Genomic DNA, 16,542 nt, shown 5'->3' with positions numbered 1-16,542 from the left:
TACTGAATGCTTTGGAAGAGATTAAAGAGCATAAGACTAATTTATTCATGTAAGTATCAGAAAATTTAATTTACCCATGAAATATGTGCTTTTTTGGATGTATTTTTGAAAAAGATTTAAAGTATTTTCATGCTTATTGATTTCTTAGGTCTCCTATCTTTCACTGAACTGATTTTATTACTTTCTGTTTGCCTGGATAGTCATCCTTTTCATCTAGTTAAAAAACTTTTTTTTAATTTTTTAAGAGATTTTATTTATTTGTCAGAGAGAGAAAGAGAGAGAGCATGCATGTGCACAGGTAGAGGGGAGTGCTAGGCAGAGGGAGAAGCAGGCTCCCTACTAAGCAGGGAGTCTGATGTGGGACCCTGGGATCATGACCTGAGCGGAAAGCAGATGCTTAAATGACTGAGCCACCTAGGTGTATCTCATCTAGTTAAAATTTTTTGAGCTGGGTGTTATGTAGAGTTTTTTTTATAGTCTTTTCAAACCCTCAGTGGCTCTAGCACTCTTCTGTACCTAATACTGTTTTTTGTTTTATTTTTTGATTAAGATTAAATCTAGCAACTTGTTTCACTGATTTGTATTTGTAAACCATATTGGATTTTTTTTTTAATAAATAGTGAAAGAACAAAATTAAGAGAAAAGCTAATGAGTTAGAAACAACAGAAAAAGAAATCTCAGTATGATTTACAAATAAAAATCCTCTTTGGGGGTTTTTTGGTTTTTATTTTTTCCTTGTTTATTTCCTTTTTGGTAATAAGTGTGTAAGGCTATGAATTTTGCTCTGAATACAGCCTTCGCTGCAGCTCACTGATGTAGAAAGTTGTTACTCTTTTTATTTTTAATTTAGTCTGTTTCTTCTTTGACACAAGAGTATTAGATCATGGAAAAACTTTATGTATTTATCTTATTTAGGAAAACATGAAAAAAAATTTTTTTAAGTAAACTTTACACCTGACGTAGGGCTGGAACTCATGACACTGAGAGATGGAGTCATGTGCTCTATGGGCAGAGCCAGTCAGGGGCTCCAAACAACATTCTTTTGTTGCTGTTACCTCAGATCTTACGGCATATATTCTGTTGTCAGTACTCAATAAATGATAAAAAAAAAATCAGAAAATTGACTCCAGTCAGATATAAGGTATTCATGTATATGGAATTTTAAATATCTGTTCCCCAAACCAGAAATATAAAATGTAGACCATAATAACATGACAAATGTTGATGTAATTCAGTTCAGCAAACTTTTTTACACACTTGACGCGAGCAAGCAAATACTGCTAATATTTCTGTTAAGATTTTGGTAATAGCACAAGATAGTATTGGGGAGTAAAGAAATTCTTGTTGAATTCTAACAGTTTTCCATAGTTGGAAACTTCCACTCCTGTATATGAGAAACCTTAGAAATCATGTTTTTTTTTTTTTTTTAAAGAAGATTTTAGAGAATGTTTTACACATAGTTACCGTATACATGTTTTTAAAAAATGATTTCAGGATTGAAATAGTAGGGCACAAAGATAAGGAATAGTTTAGAAATATTGTACCAGTGTTCTGGCTTTAATTCTTAAGTCATGCTAAGGAACTCGAGACTGAGAATAAGTGATCATTCTTAGCTCAGGGGAAAAGGCTCATCATACAAAATGAAGGTAGAAGGAAAGAAAATATCAATTGTTTTTTAATTAGAAACTTGATCTCCTTTTAATGCAACAACTTCATCAGACTGGAACAAAACCATTCACACTATTTCCACATTAATTTTTTACTTCAAAAAGTAAAAGCAGGCAACTTCATATTCTTTGGAGATTCAAATTGTAGATGGAATGAAGTTCTTAACATATGTCCTGCAGATATGTTTGATTTTATGATACAGATACGGTCCATGGAACTCAATTATATAAAATTTTGGTATGTCCAAATACTTTTTTCCCCATAAGATTCAATTTATTCAAGTATTTATAGTATTTCTACATGGAAATAGTAGCTGTTGCTATATAACAAGCAGTGCAGAAAACTAATATTATCAATTACTGTTGTTACCCTGAATTGTTGATAAGATGATGTCAGAGGTTTCTGGAAATGGTCACCATGCATTTTGCCTTTCTAATATAACTGTTATTTTCGGATCACCCACTTTATACTGATATTTTGAGGCTAGAGCAGTTTTTGAAGTCATTATCAAGTCTTTACAGCTTACATGGGATATAGATAGCTAGTGAATTAATCTGATATATGTTAACTTATTGTGGGTTGAATTTATTTTTTTATCCTACATGCTCTGTTTTTTTAAATCTACACTCCCTTCAGTTAAAGAGGCCAGATTCAAACATTAGTTTGTTGGCTAATATTTACGTTTTGAGTCCAGTCATAAACATTGATTGGGAAAGGATTCATTTCAACAAACTTACTTTATTTATTTATTTACTTTAAAGATTTTGTTTTTTTATTTAGCAGAGAGAGCACAAGCCGGGGGAGCTGCAAGCGGAGGGAAAGGGAGAATCAGGCTCCCCAACTGAGCAAGGAGCCCAAGGTGGGGCTCCATGCCAGGACCTTAGCTGAGTGCAGATGCCTAACCGACTGAACTACCTACGCCCGCCCACCCTCATTTCAACAAACTTTAATATCTTTTTTATTTATTTATTTGAGAGAGAGAGAGAACGAGAGAGGAGAAGTCAGAGGGAAAAGCAGACTCCCTGCTGAGCTGGGAGCCCAATGCGGGACTTGATCCGAGGACTCCGGGATCGTGACCTGAACTGAAGGCAGCTTAACCAACTGAGCCACTCAGGTGTCCTAACAAACTTTAAAAGAAAAAAAAATTATGTCTGTTTCAGGCAAGTCATCATGTTAATTAAGCTTTTTAGGAGATAAAAAGGAAACTCTGTTTATTAGTTCCCTGTTTATTAAGTATACTACTACTTAGACCTCCAAGAAATTTTGTATTTGAGGTTTAATGTTCAATGGCAAATCAAAAGAAGAGAAACACATTCAGGGAAGGCATGGTGGGGTGGGATTTGAGTGTGTTTTGACGGATAAATAAAATGGACATTGCATAGGGAGCAAATAACAGGAACAAAGACACAGAGATGGCAAAGGCAAGATGCTTTCTGGTTATAGGGTGCGTCTAGCACCAGAAATATATGTGCTTCTAGCATAGGAATAGGAGTCAGTCATATACTAAAAGTGATGGGTTTCAGACTTCACTGTTGCTTTTCATCACTTGGGTTGTGCAGGCTCCTAAATTCTACCTCTAGAAATTGTAATTTAGTAAACCTGGACTGAGAACCAAGAATCTTCATTTTTAATAAATACCTGAAGCTATTGTGGGGACGTTTGTACAACTTGAAGCTTTAAATATGTTCATTTTGACACTGGTAAACCACTGGGACTCTGGAGTCTTATTGCCTCACTTGGTGTATGACCTTGGACAAGTTACTTAACCCTCTGCATATTAGGTTTTGTATCTGTAAATAAGAAAAGTAACAGTAATTGTTTTTTAGGATGTTTTGAGGCTAAATGAGATAAACCATTTTAAGTACTAAGCAGGCTATAATGCAGTAACTGCTCACTAAGTGTCATCTGTTGTTTTGTAGCTATCATTGTCATCTAATTAAGAGAAATGTATTTTTTATAGATTATATTCAGTTCATTAGTTATTCTACCCTACATGCTTCATCATACTACTTGCTGCATTACCTTGTGTTCGGTTTCTTCCTTTACTCATTCATCAAAACCCATTGAAATGTAGTGAATATAATATCCACATTATTAAATATACTTATAAAATATGAATGTCATAACTACTTGTTCTTAATTGTTCACATTGATTTTTGTTTTATTTATTTCTTAAGATTTGTTTATTTGAGAAAGAGAGAGCATGTGAGTTAGGGGAGGAGCAGAGGGAAAGGGACAAGCAGACTCTACACCGAGCTTGGAGCGCAATGTGGGGCTCCATCTCAGGACCCTGAGATCATGATCTGAACCGAAATCAAGAGTTGGGCACTCAACCAGCTGAGCCACCCAGATGCCCCTGATTTGTTTTAGTAATTGGCGATAAGTTATATGCTTAGCAAATTCAATACTTTTTCTATTTGAGGCAAAACAATATAATGTAGCAGCTCATTTGAATGAATTTTAATTTATTTAATAATGCAAAGATAGTATGGATATTGTTAGAGGTTTTAATTCATTTAAAGATGTAATTTAAAAGTAGAACATGGGGCGCCTGGGTGGCTCAGTTGGTTAAGCAATTGCCTTCAGCTCAGGTCGTGGTCCTGCAGTCCCAGGATCGAGTCCCACATTGGGCTCCAACTCCACAGGGAGTCTGCTTCTCCCTCTAATCTTCTCCCCTCTCATTCTCTCTCTCTCACTGTCTCTCTCTCAAATAAATAAAAAAATCTTAAAAAATAAAAATAGAACAAACAAGATGCTATGCCTTTTATTTTACTTTATTTATTTATTTTTAAATATTTTATTTATTTATTTGTCAGAGCATGCTCAGACAGGGGTAGCAGTAGGCAAAGGGAGAAGCAGGCTTCCCACTGAGCAAGGAGCCCAATGCAGGACTCTATCCTAGGACACTGCCAATCATGACCTGAACTGAAGGCAGATGCTCCACTGACTGAGCCACCCAGGCACCCCAAGAAGCTATTTATTTATTTATTTATTTAAATATTTTATTTATTTATTTGACAGAGATCACAAGTAGGCAGAGAGGCAGGCAGAGAGAGAGAGAGAGGAGGAAGTGGAAGCAGGCTCCCCACCAGGCAGGGCTCGATCCCAGCACTCTGGGATCAGGACCTGAGCTGAAGGCAGAGGCTTTAACCCACTGAACCACCCAGGTGCCCCAAGAAGCTATATTTTTAAAAGCATTTTAAAAGTATGGTATTTTAGATTTTAAAAGTTTTAATTTTTGTTATTAGAGGGATATTTTTTAGAAGGAAATTTGGCAGTATGTATCACAACTTTAGAAAAGCATAACTTGACTCTTAGATATCTTTTCTATCAAAATATTCATGTATAGTCAATTTCATTATTTGCAGTATGTTTTAGAAAGTCACTGTGAACACCAAATTAGTGAATACTGACTCATTGCTCCTAGAGGAATTACAAGGCTAAGTTCCACATTTCTGTCAACTGATCAATTCATAATCTTGTTCCATGTGTGCTTCTGTTCCATGGGTGATAGCTTATTTAATGTGTCCTGTTGATTCATTAACATTGAACTCACAAATAGCACTGTAACTGATGTCCAAGTGAAGCTTGTATTACGTATTCTCTGTCAGGCACACCTCAGCCTTTTTGGTTTCAGAACCCTAGACAGCACTTCAGTGCTTAAACAGTGACATCACCAGCATAACACACACACACACATACACACACACACACCCCAAAGTGACACTAGACTGCTGAAGGGACACTTGTTTACAGTATGAAAGCCTTGTTTGACCTGAGCTGGGGACATGTGGTTCTGGCAACTTAAATTTTCACAGCTCTGCACATATCTGCAAATGACCATAAAAACACCAGGAGCATTGAGTTAGGGGTTTACAGATAAATCTTACTAAAGTAGGCTAATTCACAAATAACTCCCTCAAGTTAAGTTCTCGTATATCAATCACCCCTTCCTCTCCAGGGAGGGGAAAAAAGGAAAACCCTTCCATGTTCAGTGTAACAAAGAAGGAAGTCATCCTTGTACTTAAAGTCTCCTGTCTTTAAATCCCTAGTAGTTTTGGTCATTGCTGAGACCAGTTTCCTGTTGAATTCTCATTAGGATTCATTTGAAGAACGTTGGTCAAGTGTCATCCAAACAGGTTTATGGGTTTATGCCAACCACAGGCCTGTTACCAGGATTCAGGCTTTTTACAATGCTTCTGTCCTTCAGCCACTTAGAACGAGGCCAACTTTACTTGTTTCTCTTTGTCCCTCCAAGGCTAGTGCTTCAGAGGTTTGATACGGGAAGAGGGAGATGGCATCTCTGACTGACTTACTCCCTCTAAGACCTGGTTAGATGAGGAAGTTCACTCAATTGACTTTGAGAGCTAAATAAATTAAACCATGCTCCTAATTTAGAAAAGTTACATTCCTTAATACCTAATTATCATATATACATTTTGAGCCAAAACATGCTCACTATCTAAACCATAACAAATCAGTATGATTTTGGTAGCATGTTTATTATACCGAATTAGTGAATACTAATTCTGTTTATTATAGATTATAGGCACTGTGATAGGCAGAATTATGGCTTCCCCTGAAAAATCCATATCCTAACTCCCAGGACCTGTGAATGTATTAAGTTACATAGCTGAGGGGAATTACAGTTGTAGATGGAATTAAGGTGGCTCATTTCTGATTTTAAAGTAGGAAGAGCAGCCTGGATATATCCAGGTGGGTACAGTTTAGTAACAAGAGGTTTTAAGAGTGGAAGAGAAAGGCAGAAGAGTCAAAATTTAAAAACTTGCTCTTAATCCAAGAAGAAATTAGAAACTGTGCTTAATAAATGTCCTATAGACACTTAAAATTGCAAGAAAAGTTTTTGTTTTTGTGCCGTATTTGTGACAAAATGTGTCTCAACATAGGCATTTTTGCCAATAAAAATTTAGGAAGACTCAGTTAATTTAGTATTCCTGTTTTCTTTAGTGTAAATAGCTTCTGTTTATTTTGTTTATTATTAAAAGAAAGAGCTAAAAAACTTTGTTAATTGTATCTTACAAGTATATTTTTTTAAGATTTTATTTATTTGTCAGAGAGAGAGAGAGAGAGAGAGCGAGCACAGGCAGACAGAATGGCAGGCAGAGGCAGAGGGAGAAGCAGGCTCCTCACCGAGCAAGGAGACCGATGTGGGACTCAATCCCAGGACGCTGGGATCATGACCTGAGCCAAAGGCAGCTGCTTAACCAACTGGGTCACCCAGGCGTCCCTGTATATTACAAGTATTAATATCAGGTGAAAAAATAACCAGTAAATGATACTACATAAAGGATCTTAGAAAAATCAGTTGAGTGAGGGAAGTAGATATGTTAACTCACTCTGTTTTATGCTGATTTTCCCAATTGAATAAGTTGAGCTCTCAGATTTAGTTTTGTTATAACCTTGGATCTATACTTATTGCTAGAGAACTAGAAAAGGTTATGTGATGATTTTTCCCAAATGTTTTTATAAAATCCATTTATAAAGTGCTTTATATAAGGTTTTCTGTTCAATTTGGAACAAGATAGGAGAAAGGCATTTAGAGTGTGCTAATTCACATTTTAAAGGGTGTTTTTTGAAATCTATTCCCAACTCTCATTGAATCTCTAGCTAGAAGTATACTATATAATTTGAAACTTTATTAGAATATCCTTAGATTTTTCCATATATATATATACACACACACATATGTATGTATATATATACACACATACACATAGTATACATATAGTATGTATACTATATGTATGTATACATATGTATACATATATATGTATATATATATATATATAATATACGTGCCTTTATAGTCTGTCTGTATTTTTTTTTTAAGATTTATTTATTTCAGAGAGAGCACTAGAGCAAGTGGGGGAAGGGGCACAGGGAGAGAATCTTCAAGCAGACCCCTGGTGAGCATGGAGCCCAGTGTGGGGCTCAATCTCATGACCCTGAGATCATGACCTGAGCAGAAACAAAGAGTTAAACACTTAACAGACTGAGCCACCTGGTGTCCCTTTAGTCTGTCTTATATCATTAGCTGTTTAGATCAGAAGTTCAGGGAGTTAGAAATAAAGAGAATAATCCTTTTTACATGTTTCATGTTAATATCACGTTTCCCGTTCATATAGAACTTAAATCAGAGAAGTATAACTTAAAACTTGACTAACTACTAATATATTCCTATCATAGCTAATTCACTGAAGTAAAATAATTCTTGTGAACCATTAATAGCATTTACTTAATGGATGGAGTAATAAGCCCTGAGTGCTTTGATCGCCTAGACTCCCTCATTTTCTAAGACTTTCTCCATCTGCCATGTTTCAGTGGTGATCCCATTGGCTTGAGGAGTCTGGGCTAGAATCCTTTAGTTTAGTAATGTGGAGTTCATACTTAGAATCCCTCGTCTATCTCTAAAATGCAGATCTATATCTTGTAAAAGTTCCCCTTTTTGCTTTAGCTACCTTTAGTCAGATTCTGTCCTTGTAGCCAGAAGAGTCTTAACCAGTGCAGACACTTGCCTTTGTTCGAGTATGTGTTAGCTGTTCTCTGTTTGTCAGTTAATTGTCACAACCTTGCAAGACAGGTATTATTAATCATTAAAAAAAAAAAAAGAAAAAGAAAAAGAACTTAGGGTTTAGGAGCAATTTAAGTAATCTGATAGAGGATCACAGTAGCTCAAAAGTGAAAGAACCAGGATTGAAATGTAGGTCTAACTCCAAAGTTAGTTCTTAACTCATTCACTCTAAGAATACTGGATATCAGCTGTGGGCTAGACATTAGGCCAACCTACAAAAGAGATAAAAAAAAATTTGCTGTCCCAGAGTTTATAGTTCAGAGGAGGATAGAGACAAACAGGCAGTGACAACTCAGGGTAGTGAATTCGTGGGGGAGGGAATAAAATGTGCCTTAAGAGCACTTGAGAGGTCAGGGAAGATTCCTCGAATGTTTAAGGCCTGAAGATTGGGTATTCATAAGTCAAGCATAAGGGAAGGTAGATTTTGCCAAACATTTGTGAAAAGAACATGGTGCATTTGAAGATCTAAAAGAAATTCAGTATGTAGGGAGCATAGAATGTAGTAGATGAATGGAAAGAGATGAGCCTGGAGAGGTAAATCAAATTATTCAGGGCCTTCTATTTCATATTTAGTTATTTGTTCTTTATTTTGGGAGCAAGAGGAGGTTAGGGCCATTGAAGGAACCTGTTGATCTTTAAAAACTGTGAGTTATTTTGAGCAGGAAAATGGGTGTATTCGGATATAGCAGAGCATTCCAATTTGGGACACCAGGGACAAGTCAAGATCAAAGGAGAAGAACCTTACCTTGTAGAGAAAAGGAGAAAGTTGGAAGTTGAACAAAAGTCTTTTATAGGAAATTGAGAAGTCAGTGGTGATGGTTTCTCATAGGCTGAGTTGTGGTATTTTTATTGTCTGAGTTTGTTGCTGTGCTAAGGAGAAATTCTTCCCTTCTCCTATTGAAGGAATAAAGTAAGCTTCTGCCTATTGGGAATGTGAGGTATGTCTCTTCTTGGGACCCACAATCTCAAGCCCTAGGGCAGAGAATTCCCCCTCTGGCCTCCCAGCTCCATTCAGTTTCACACTCCTTATCACATTTTCTTTGTAGAAAATGCATCTTCACACTGCAACCATAAAAGACTAGAGAAACGTTAACACTAGGGGTATGGAAGTCAGTTAAGGAAGTTTTGCAATAGTACAGACAGTAAATGATTAGTAGCCAAGTGAAGTAGTAATTAGTTGGAGAAGTGGAAGAATTTTGGAGATTACAGAGTCGTATGGTCAGGTCCTGGTGACTCATTGGATATATGAGGTATGAGTTAAGAATGACTCTGAGGAGTCTGATTAAGGCAGTATGTACTTACCATTCACTGAAACACGGGTGACAGAGAAGAAGGGTGGGTTTTGATGGGAAAGATGGCAGGTCCCATTTTGGAGATGGTAAATTTGAGATTCCTGGAAGGTGTTCCAATGGTTGCCCAGCTTAAAGAGCCTCCTATAATGAGTAGTGGGTGTTTTGGCAAAACTAGAACTAATCTTTCATCTTCACCCCTCATTTCTGGGAGAGAAATGAGGTACATATGTAATAAGTTTATTTTAGAAAATCTGGGAGACTTTTTCTGCTAATTTAAAAAGTAAAATCATGTTCTCTTGCAACAAATTGCTAGAAAGTCATTGCTTGTCTTTGCCATTCTACTGTATAATTACCATTATTCTGTAGACTGCAGAAGAAAAAAGAGGGCTGTTTAAAGCAGAATTGGTATTTAATATATACATTAATTGGTAGATCTACAGGCAATTGTATTGGCATTGATTTTGAGAGACAGGCTAAGAAAAATAAACAATATACAAAATCATACTTTTTTATTTGTTGAGGATAGGATAGAATTTTCTTTTTTCTTTTTTTTAAAGATTTTATTTATTTATTTGACAGAGATCACAAGTAGGCAGAGAGGCAGGCAGAGAGAGAGGAGGAACCAGGCTCTCCGTGGAGCGGAGAGCCCGATGCAGGGCTCAATCCCAGGACCCTGGGATCATGACCTGAGCCGAAGGCAGAGGCTTTAACCCACTGAGCCCCCAGGTGCCCCAGGGTAGAATTTTCTTAATGAAGGTTAAAAATTAAAAATCTTTTAATATTTGGTATTTAAAATTTTGAAAAATTTAATTTGTATCAAATTCTAACAAAATAAACTACATGAATAATATATCATCTTGCTTGAGAAAGGATATTATGTAGGAAAATAAGCTAAAAAGGACAGTGTTTTAAAAGAACATGTTTTGGAGTGCCTGGGTGGCTCAGTCAGTTGAGCATTTCTCTTTGGCTCAGATTGTGATCCCAGGAACTTGGGATCAAGTCCCTCATCTGGCTCCTTGCCCAGTGGTGAGTCTGCTTCTCCTTCTGCCCCACCTCTGCTCGTGCTTTCTTTCTCTCTCTCTCAAATGAATAAAATTTAAAAAATTGTGTTCTCTTTGGCAGCACATACATTACAAATGTGTTTATAACTTCTGTACATCTAAAATGCAAAACAAAGTTTTTTGTAACTGGAAAAAAGTGGTTTTAGATATATATAATATGCACAAATTAAATTGTTGGGTATCAAAACTTACTTTAAAAAAAAAATCTTTCTTACTCCTATTACTAGGAATATTAGCTTGAGTATGAGAGGCAAATATATAGCTTCTGCTAATTCCTGAGAAAAGATTAGTAGTTGAACAGAATACAAGACCTGTACCAAAAGGTATCAAAGATCAGGAAGGTTCCTAGCTTTTGAGAATTATAACAGATTAAATTGATTACTTCTTGCCTTACTTCCCAGCTCATCTCTAGCTATGCTTCCCTTCGTGTGATTCATGTGACTTCTTTTGGTTTTTGAAGTACATCTGATTATTCCTTGCTTGTTAACTTCTAATGCTGAAAGCTTCCTCTCCCCAAATTGTCTGTATTAATTTCACGTGTACAATTTTTTTTTTTAAGATTTTATTTATTTGACAGAGATCACAAGTAGCAGAGAGGCAGGCAGAGAGAGAGAGGGGGAAGCAGGCTCCGTGCTGAGCAGAGAGCCCGATGTGGGGCTTGATCTCAGGACCCTGAGATCACGACCTGAGCTGAAGGCATAGGCTTAACCCACTGAGCCACCCAGGTGCCCCACATGTGTACAGCTGTATATTCAATTTATATACCAATTAAGCTTCTAAGTTTTAAATGTATTGGCCAAAACATACATTGAAACTCAGGGTATTGTTACAGCAAAAGCGTGGTGGAAAGAAATTAAATGTGGGGGAAAATTAAAAGACTTTCAGGTCAATTTTATACATTTTCGAAAAATATGTATCTAATTTCTCCTGCTCTTTAGTCTTAAGTAATATCAAATTATTTACTATAATTTAAAGGTATAAAATTTTGGTAAAGGACAGTAGTAGATAAAGTGAAAATCTGAAAGAATAAAAATTTTTAAGAGAGGGGGTGCCTGGGTGGCTCAGTGGGTTAAGCGTTTGTCTCAGCTCAGGTCATGATCTGAGTCCTGGGATCGAGCTCCACCTGGGGGATGGGGGGTGGTGAGTCTCTACTCAGCAGGGAGTCTGCTTCTCTGTGCTCTCCCTCTCTCTCTCAAATAAATAAAATCTTTTAAAAAAAATCTTTTTATGATAGGTATAAAATCAGCTTTTTCCCCCCCAAAAGTTGACTGAATTTATTATTTTTTTTTAAAGATTTTATTTACTTATTTGACAGACAGAGATCACAAGTAGGCAGAGAGGCAGGCAGAGAGAGAGGAGGAAGCAGGCTTCCTGCGGAGCAGAGAGCCCGATGCGGGGCTCGATCCCAGGACTCTGAGATCATGACCCGAGCCGAAGGCAGCAGCCCAAACCACTGAGCCACCCAGGCGCCCCAGTTGACTGAATTTATAGAGGGAATGATGGCTCATGTGCCTTTCTGCAAACAAATGGTTTTTAATAATTGCCTAAAGTGGCCAAAGGTAATTAACTTTTACCTGGGATCTTCATAATTCAGATCTGTTTCATGTTGAATATAGTAATTTTTTAAAAATCTTGGACTTTACATTAAGTTGTAAGTGATTTTTATTACTATAGCTCCTAATACATTTTAAGTATTCTTTACAATTCTTTTTTTTTTTTTTTAAAGGTTTTATTTATTTATTTGATAGAGACTCACAAGCAGGGTGAGTGGTGGGCAGAGTAAGAGGGAGAAGCAGGCTCCCTGCTTTGCAGGGAACCCAACTTAGGTTTTGATGCCAGGACCCTGAGATCAACCTGAACCAAAGACAAATGCTTAACTGACTGAGCCACCCAGGCGCCCCTTCTTCACAATTTTTTACATATTTTTTACATCAGATCCTTGTTATGGCTGATCTATGCCATGTTTCATTAAAATAACTGTAGGGAACCACTAAGAATTTAGAATGAGCAGACTTACTTTTTCTTTAAAGTCAGTTGTTAGTGTATCTAAAATGAAACAAAGCAAAACAAAAGGTAGAAAATTGCTATCAGTGAGCACTGAAAGCTCAGTTTTCCATTGCTCACATTTTCTGTTCTCCCTTTGACTTGGAAAATTAAGTTCTTTGTTTGCTTTTACAAGACAAAGTGCACGCCCTTTAGTAGTCTGCTGTTTCCTCCTTTCCATCCATGTTTTCTATTCTTTCCTAGTCCTGCCTGCCTTTTGTGCTTTATGCTAAAGGGAGGAGATTTAAAAGTGAAAGTTAAAGAAAAATCATCCCTCATGTTTATGGTCTGTAGAGCACTGTGACCTGTGGAGAACTGATCATTTCATATCTTATGATTAATTCTGTAATTACTTATTATCTAATTTATTTCTTTGGGATTTCTTACAGATTTAAAACTTAGCTGTAAACTGGAGCCATCTGGGCAAAATGCCAAACTATTATCCTCCTTCCCCCACCCCATCACTGGATACAGCATATGATGTAATAATTGCTTAGCTTTCTAGAATTAGTGTATAGATAAAATGTACATTTAATTTTTTAACAGTTTAAAAGTATGTTAAATTGAGAAATATTAATCACTATTACTAATAAAACAACATGGTCATGGTGCAGAGGGGTGGGGTACCGTTTTCATTTAGCTTGTATTATAGGTGGGGCAGTGAAGCTGAATGCCAGTAGTGTCATCATGTTTGTAACATTTTCTAAAGGGCTAATATTTAATAATTTATCAAAGAACAGAAAATCGTATACACAAGGCTTCCCTAGAGGCCCTGTGTGGGTATTGGAAAGAAGGTAACCTAGAACTCAGAAGACTCAGCCTCATCTCTGTGAGCAAGTCAGCCTCCCCAGGCTTCAGGTTCCTTATATGATGTAGAGATTATCCTTACTCTTATTAGGATTATTATGGGATCAGATTAAGTGATAAAGTACTTTGGAAACAAGGCATTGTCAAAGTTTAAAATATTATTAAAATGAAATACCTTAACACATGCTGCATTGTGCTACCTGCTAATGACTGAGCCAGATGCATTAAGAGATGTATCAAATATGTTCCAGCTCTGTTAGTCACACTGTTACACAGTAAGTTCAATAGGGTAATTCTGATATATGACCATCTGTATATATTATAAAGATGAAATACATTTTTATCTGACTTATGGAATTGATAAGTTAGGAAATGGTTGGAAAACCTGCAAGTATTTGTAGAACTGTTTCTATGCTTGGTCTTTTTAGGGAAAACAATTTGTTTGGTTTTTGGACAGAATTATTCAGAACCATTTTCAACAAAATGAAATGAATATCCTTATATCTAAAGTAGTTTATGTTAATTAGAAGGAGATATAATATCTTTGTGATGGGGTGCCTGCGTGGCTCAGTTATTTAAGCGCCTGACTCTTGATTTTAGCTCAGGTTATGATCTTGGGGTTGTGAGAGCAAGCCCTGTGTCGGGCTTCATGTCAACACAAGTCTGCTTGAGGTTCTCCTCATCTTTCTCCCTCTGCCCCTCCCCCCACTCATGTGCGCACTAGAGCTCTCTTAGTAAATAAAGTATTTTTTTTTTTTTTTAAGATTCTATTTATTCATTCGACAGACAGAGATCACGAGTAGGCATAGAGGCTGGCAGAGAGAGAGAGGAGGAAGCAGGCTCCCCGCTGAGCAGAGAGCCCCATGCGGGGCTCGATTTCAGGATCCTGGGATCATGACCTGAGCTGAAGGCAGAGGTTTTAACCCACTGAGCCACCCAGGCGCCCCAGTAAATAAAGTCTTTAAAAAAAAGATCCTTGTAGGGCGTCTGGGTGGCTCAGTGGGTTAAGCTTCTGCCTTTGGCTCAGGTCATGATCTCAGGGTCCTGGGATGGAGCCTCACATTGGGCTCTCTGCTCAGCAGGGAGCCTGCTTCCCCCCTCTCTCTGCCTGTCTCTCTGCCTACTTGTGATTTCTCTCTCTGTCAAATAAATAAAATCTTAAAAAAAAAAAAAAATCCTTGGGACATAGGCTCTGTTCCTGTTGCTGTTTATTCTGGCCTCCTCTTTCCTCTCATTCTTCTATGTTGTATTTCAGCACTGAGCTACTTACGGTTTTAAAATCCACTTTATTCTCCCTTGTCTGTGGGCTTTTCCTGCTATTTCTGCCTAAAACACAGTATTTGATTTCTGTAGTTAACTTTTAATTTATTTTTATTTTATTTTATTTTTTATCTTTCCCAGCCCTTAAGCCTGTGTTTTAGAAGTTTAGTATTGATGGGGAAAGCAGGTTAGGAAAGTAAATTGGGGAGGTTAACCTGAAATACTTTAATAGATCTTTATAAAGTCTTTATAAATCTTTACTTTGTAAAGATTATTAGATAGTCAACGTGTTAGAATTTCAGTAGAATTAGAGGTTGAGAATCACCATAAATTGCAGATTATGAAGCAGAGTTGTAGAAATGGAGGTGATCTGAAGGCGAAATAAGCATTCATTCATATGTTCTTAGCTTTGTACTAGGGGATAGAGGAGTGAAGGGGATAAAAATTTTACTCCTCTGATATTTAGAAAATATAGAAAATGCTTATATATCATAAGAAAAAGATAACCCTATAGAAAAGTGAACAAATGTCTTGAACAGGCATCTGACAAAGGAGAATGGCCAATAAACATTTAAAGGCACTTGCTTCATTGGTAATTGTCACATCCACCAGATAGATTGAAAATGCCAAGCACTAGTGAAGATGTGAAGCAGTGGTCACTCTCATACTCTGCTCTTGGAAGTATAAACTGATACAGCCACCTTGGAAAACAGTAGTGTATACTCTGTTCAGCAGTGTTCAGCTGTGTGTACTCTGACCCAGCAGTCTACTGTAAGGTGTATTTCCAGTAGACTGGTTGTTGGCAGTACTTTTCTTGATCTTAGTGTTGAGTTACATTGGTATTCCTTTTCTGCTAATTCATTGAAGTGTACATTTGTTATGTTTATTTTTCTGTGCATGTGTTATACTTTAATATTTTTTTTTTCAGTTTTCTTTTTCTTATATTCTGGAGAGGGGAGCCATCATTATCATCAAAATCATCACCATGATAGCAGACATTAATATATGCCAGGTACTGTTTTAGGTGCATTACAAAGAACTCATTTAACCCTCAACAACTCTTGGAGGCTTACCTTTATTATCTCCATTTTGTAGCTGAGGAAACTGAGGCATAGTAAGGTTGAGTAACTTGCCAAAGCTTACCCAGCTAAGTGGCAGACTTTGAACCCAGATATTCTGTCTCTAAAGTCTGTGCTCTTAACTACTGTGCTGTACATCCAGTAAACAAATAAAACAGTCTGTGTGCTTAGCCTTTGTGTTTTATATGTTGATAAATGACATCAAGAAAAATAAACCAGGTTAAAGGAGAATAGGCAGTGTTCTGGGGAGTGTGTTGTATTGCTGCTTCATATAGGTTGGTCAGAAATGGTGTCATGGAAGTGACAGTAGCACAAAGACTTAAAGAAGCTGAGGGATAAGCTATGTAAGTATCTGGTAGAAGAGCTTTCTAGGCAGGAAGAAGAAAGTGCAGTGATCTGAGATGGCCCATCTGAAGGATAGGAAGAAGTCTCTGTGGCAGCCCTGGACTGCCACAGTAGGAGATGAGGTTAGAGAAGTGACTGGGGCTACATAGTAGGGGGAGCACTAGGGGTGTGTGTCCTAGAAAACCAGGTAGAAAAAGCATTTTTAGGAAAAGAGATGATCCCTGTGTCCGGTGTGGCTGACAGCTCAAGTAAGATGAGGACTGAAAATTGACTATTGGATTAGCAATGTGGAGTTAATTGGGGACCTTAATGGGCAGTTTTAATGTAGTGGAAACAGCAAGCATAGTCAGAAATCAACATTTTAAGCAAGTATGCAAAATATAGGGGAGTTGGAA

At 37.0% G+C, this 16,542-nt stretch overlaps 1 protein-coding gene across 4 annotated transcripts in view; it reads left to right on the top strand.

Annotated features, from left to right (window-relative positions):
* YES1 (YES proto-oncogene 1, Src family tyrosine kinase) overlaps nucleotides 1-16,542 on the top strand; it is a 65,361-nt gene that overhangs the window by 19,549 nt on the left and 29,270 nt on the right. The window contains exon 2 of one of the 4 annotated variants that reach the window (XM_082698769.1): nucleotides 15,652-15,735. The exons of the other annotated variants lie outside the window; for them this stretch is intronic. Coding sequence (XP_082554895.1) covers nucleotides 15,729-15,735 — 7 coding nt within the window. The 5' untranslated portion in view covers nucleotides 15,652-15,728. The remainder of the gene's footprint in view (nucleotides 1-15,651; nucleotides 15,736-16,542) is intronic. 4 annotated transcript variants of the gene reach the window in all.

Source organism: Mustela nivalis (genome assembly GCF_964662115.1).
Source record: "Mustela nivalis genome assembly, chromosome: 14".
Lineage (NCBI taxonomy): Eukaryota > Metazoa > Chordata > Mammalia > Carnivora > Mustelidae > Mustela > Mustela nivalis.
The sequence above is the reverse complement of the archived record's forward strand: the minus strand, read 5'-3'. Positions and strand labels throughout refer to the sequence as shown.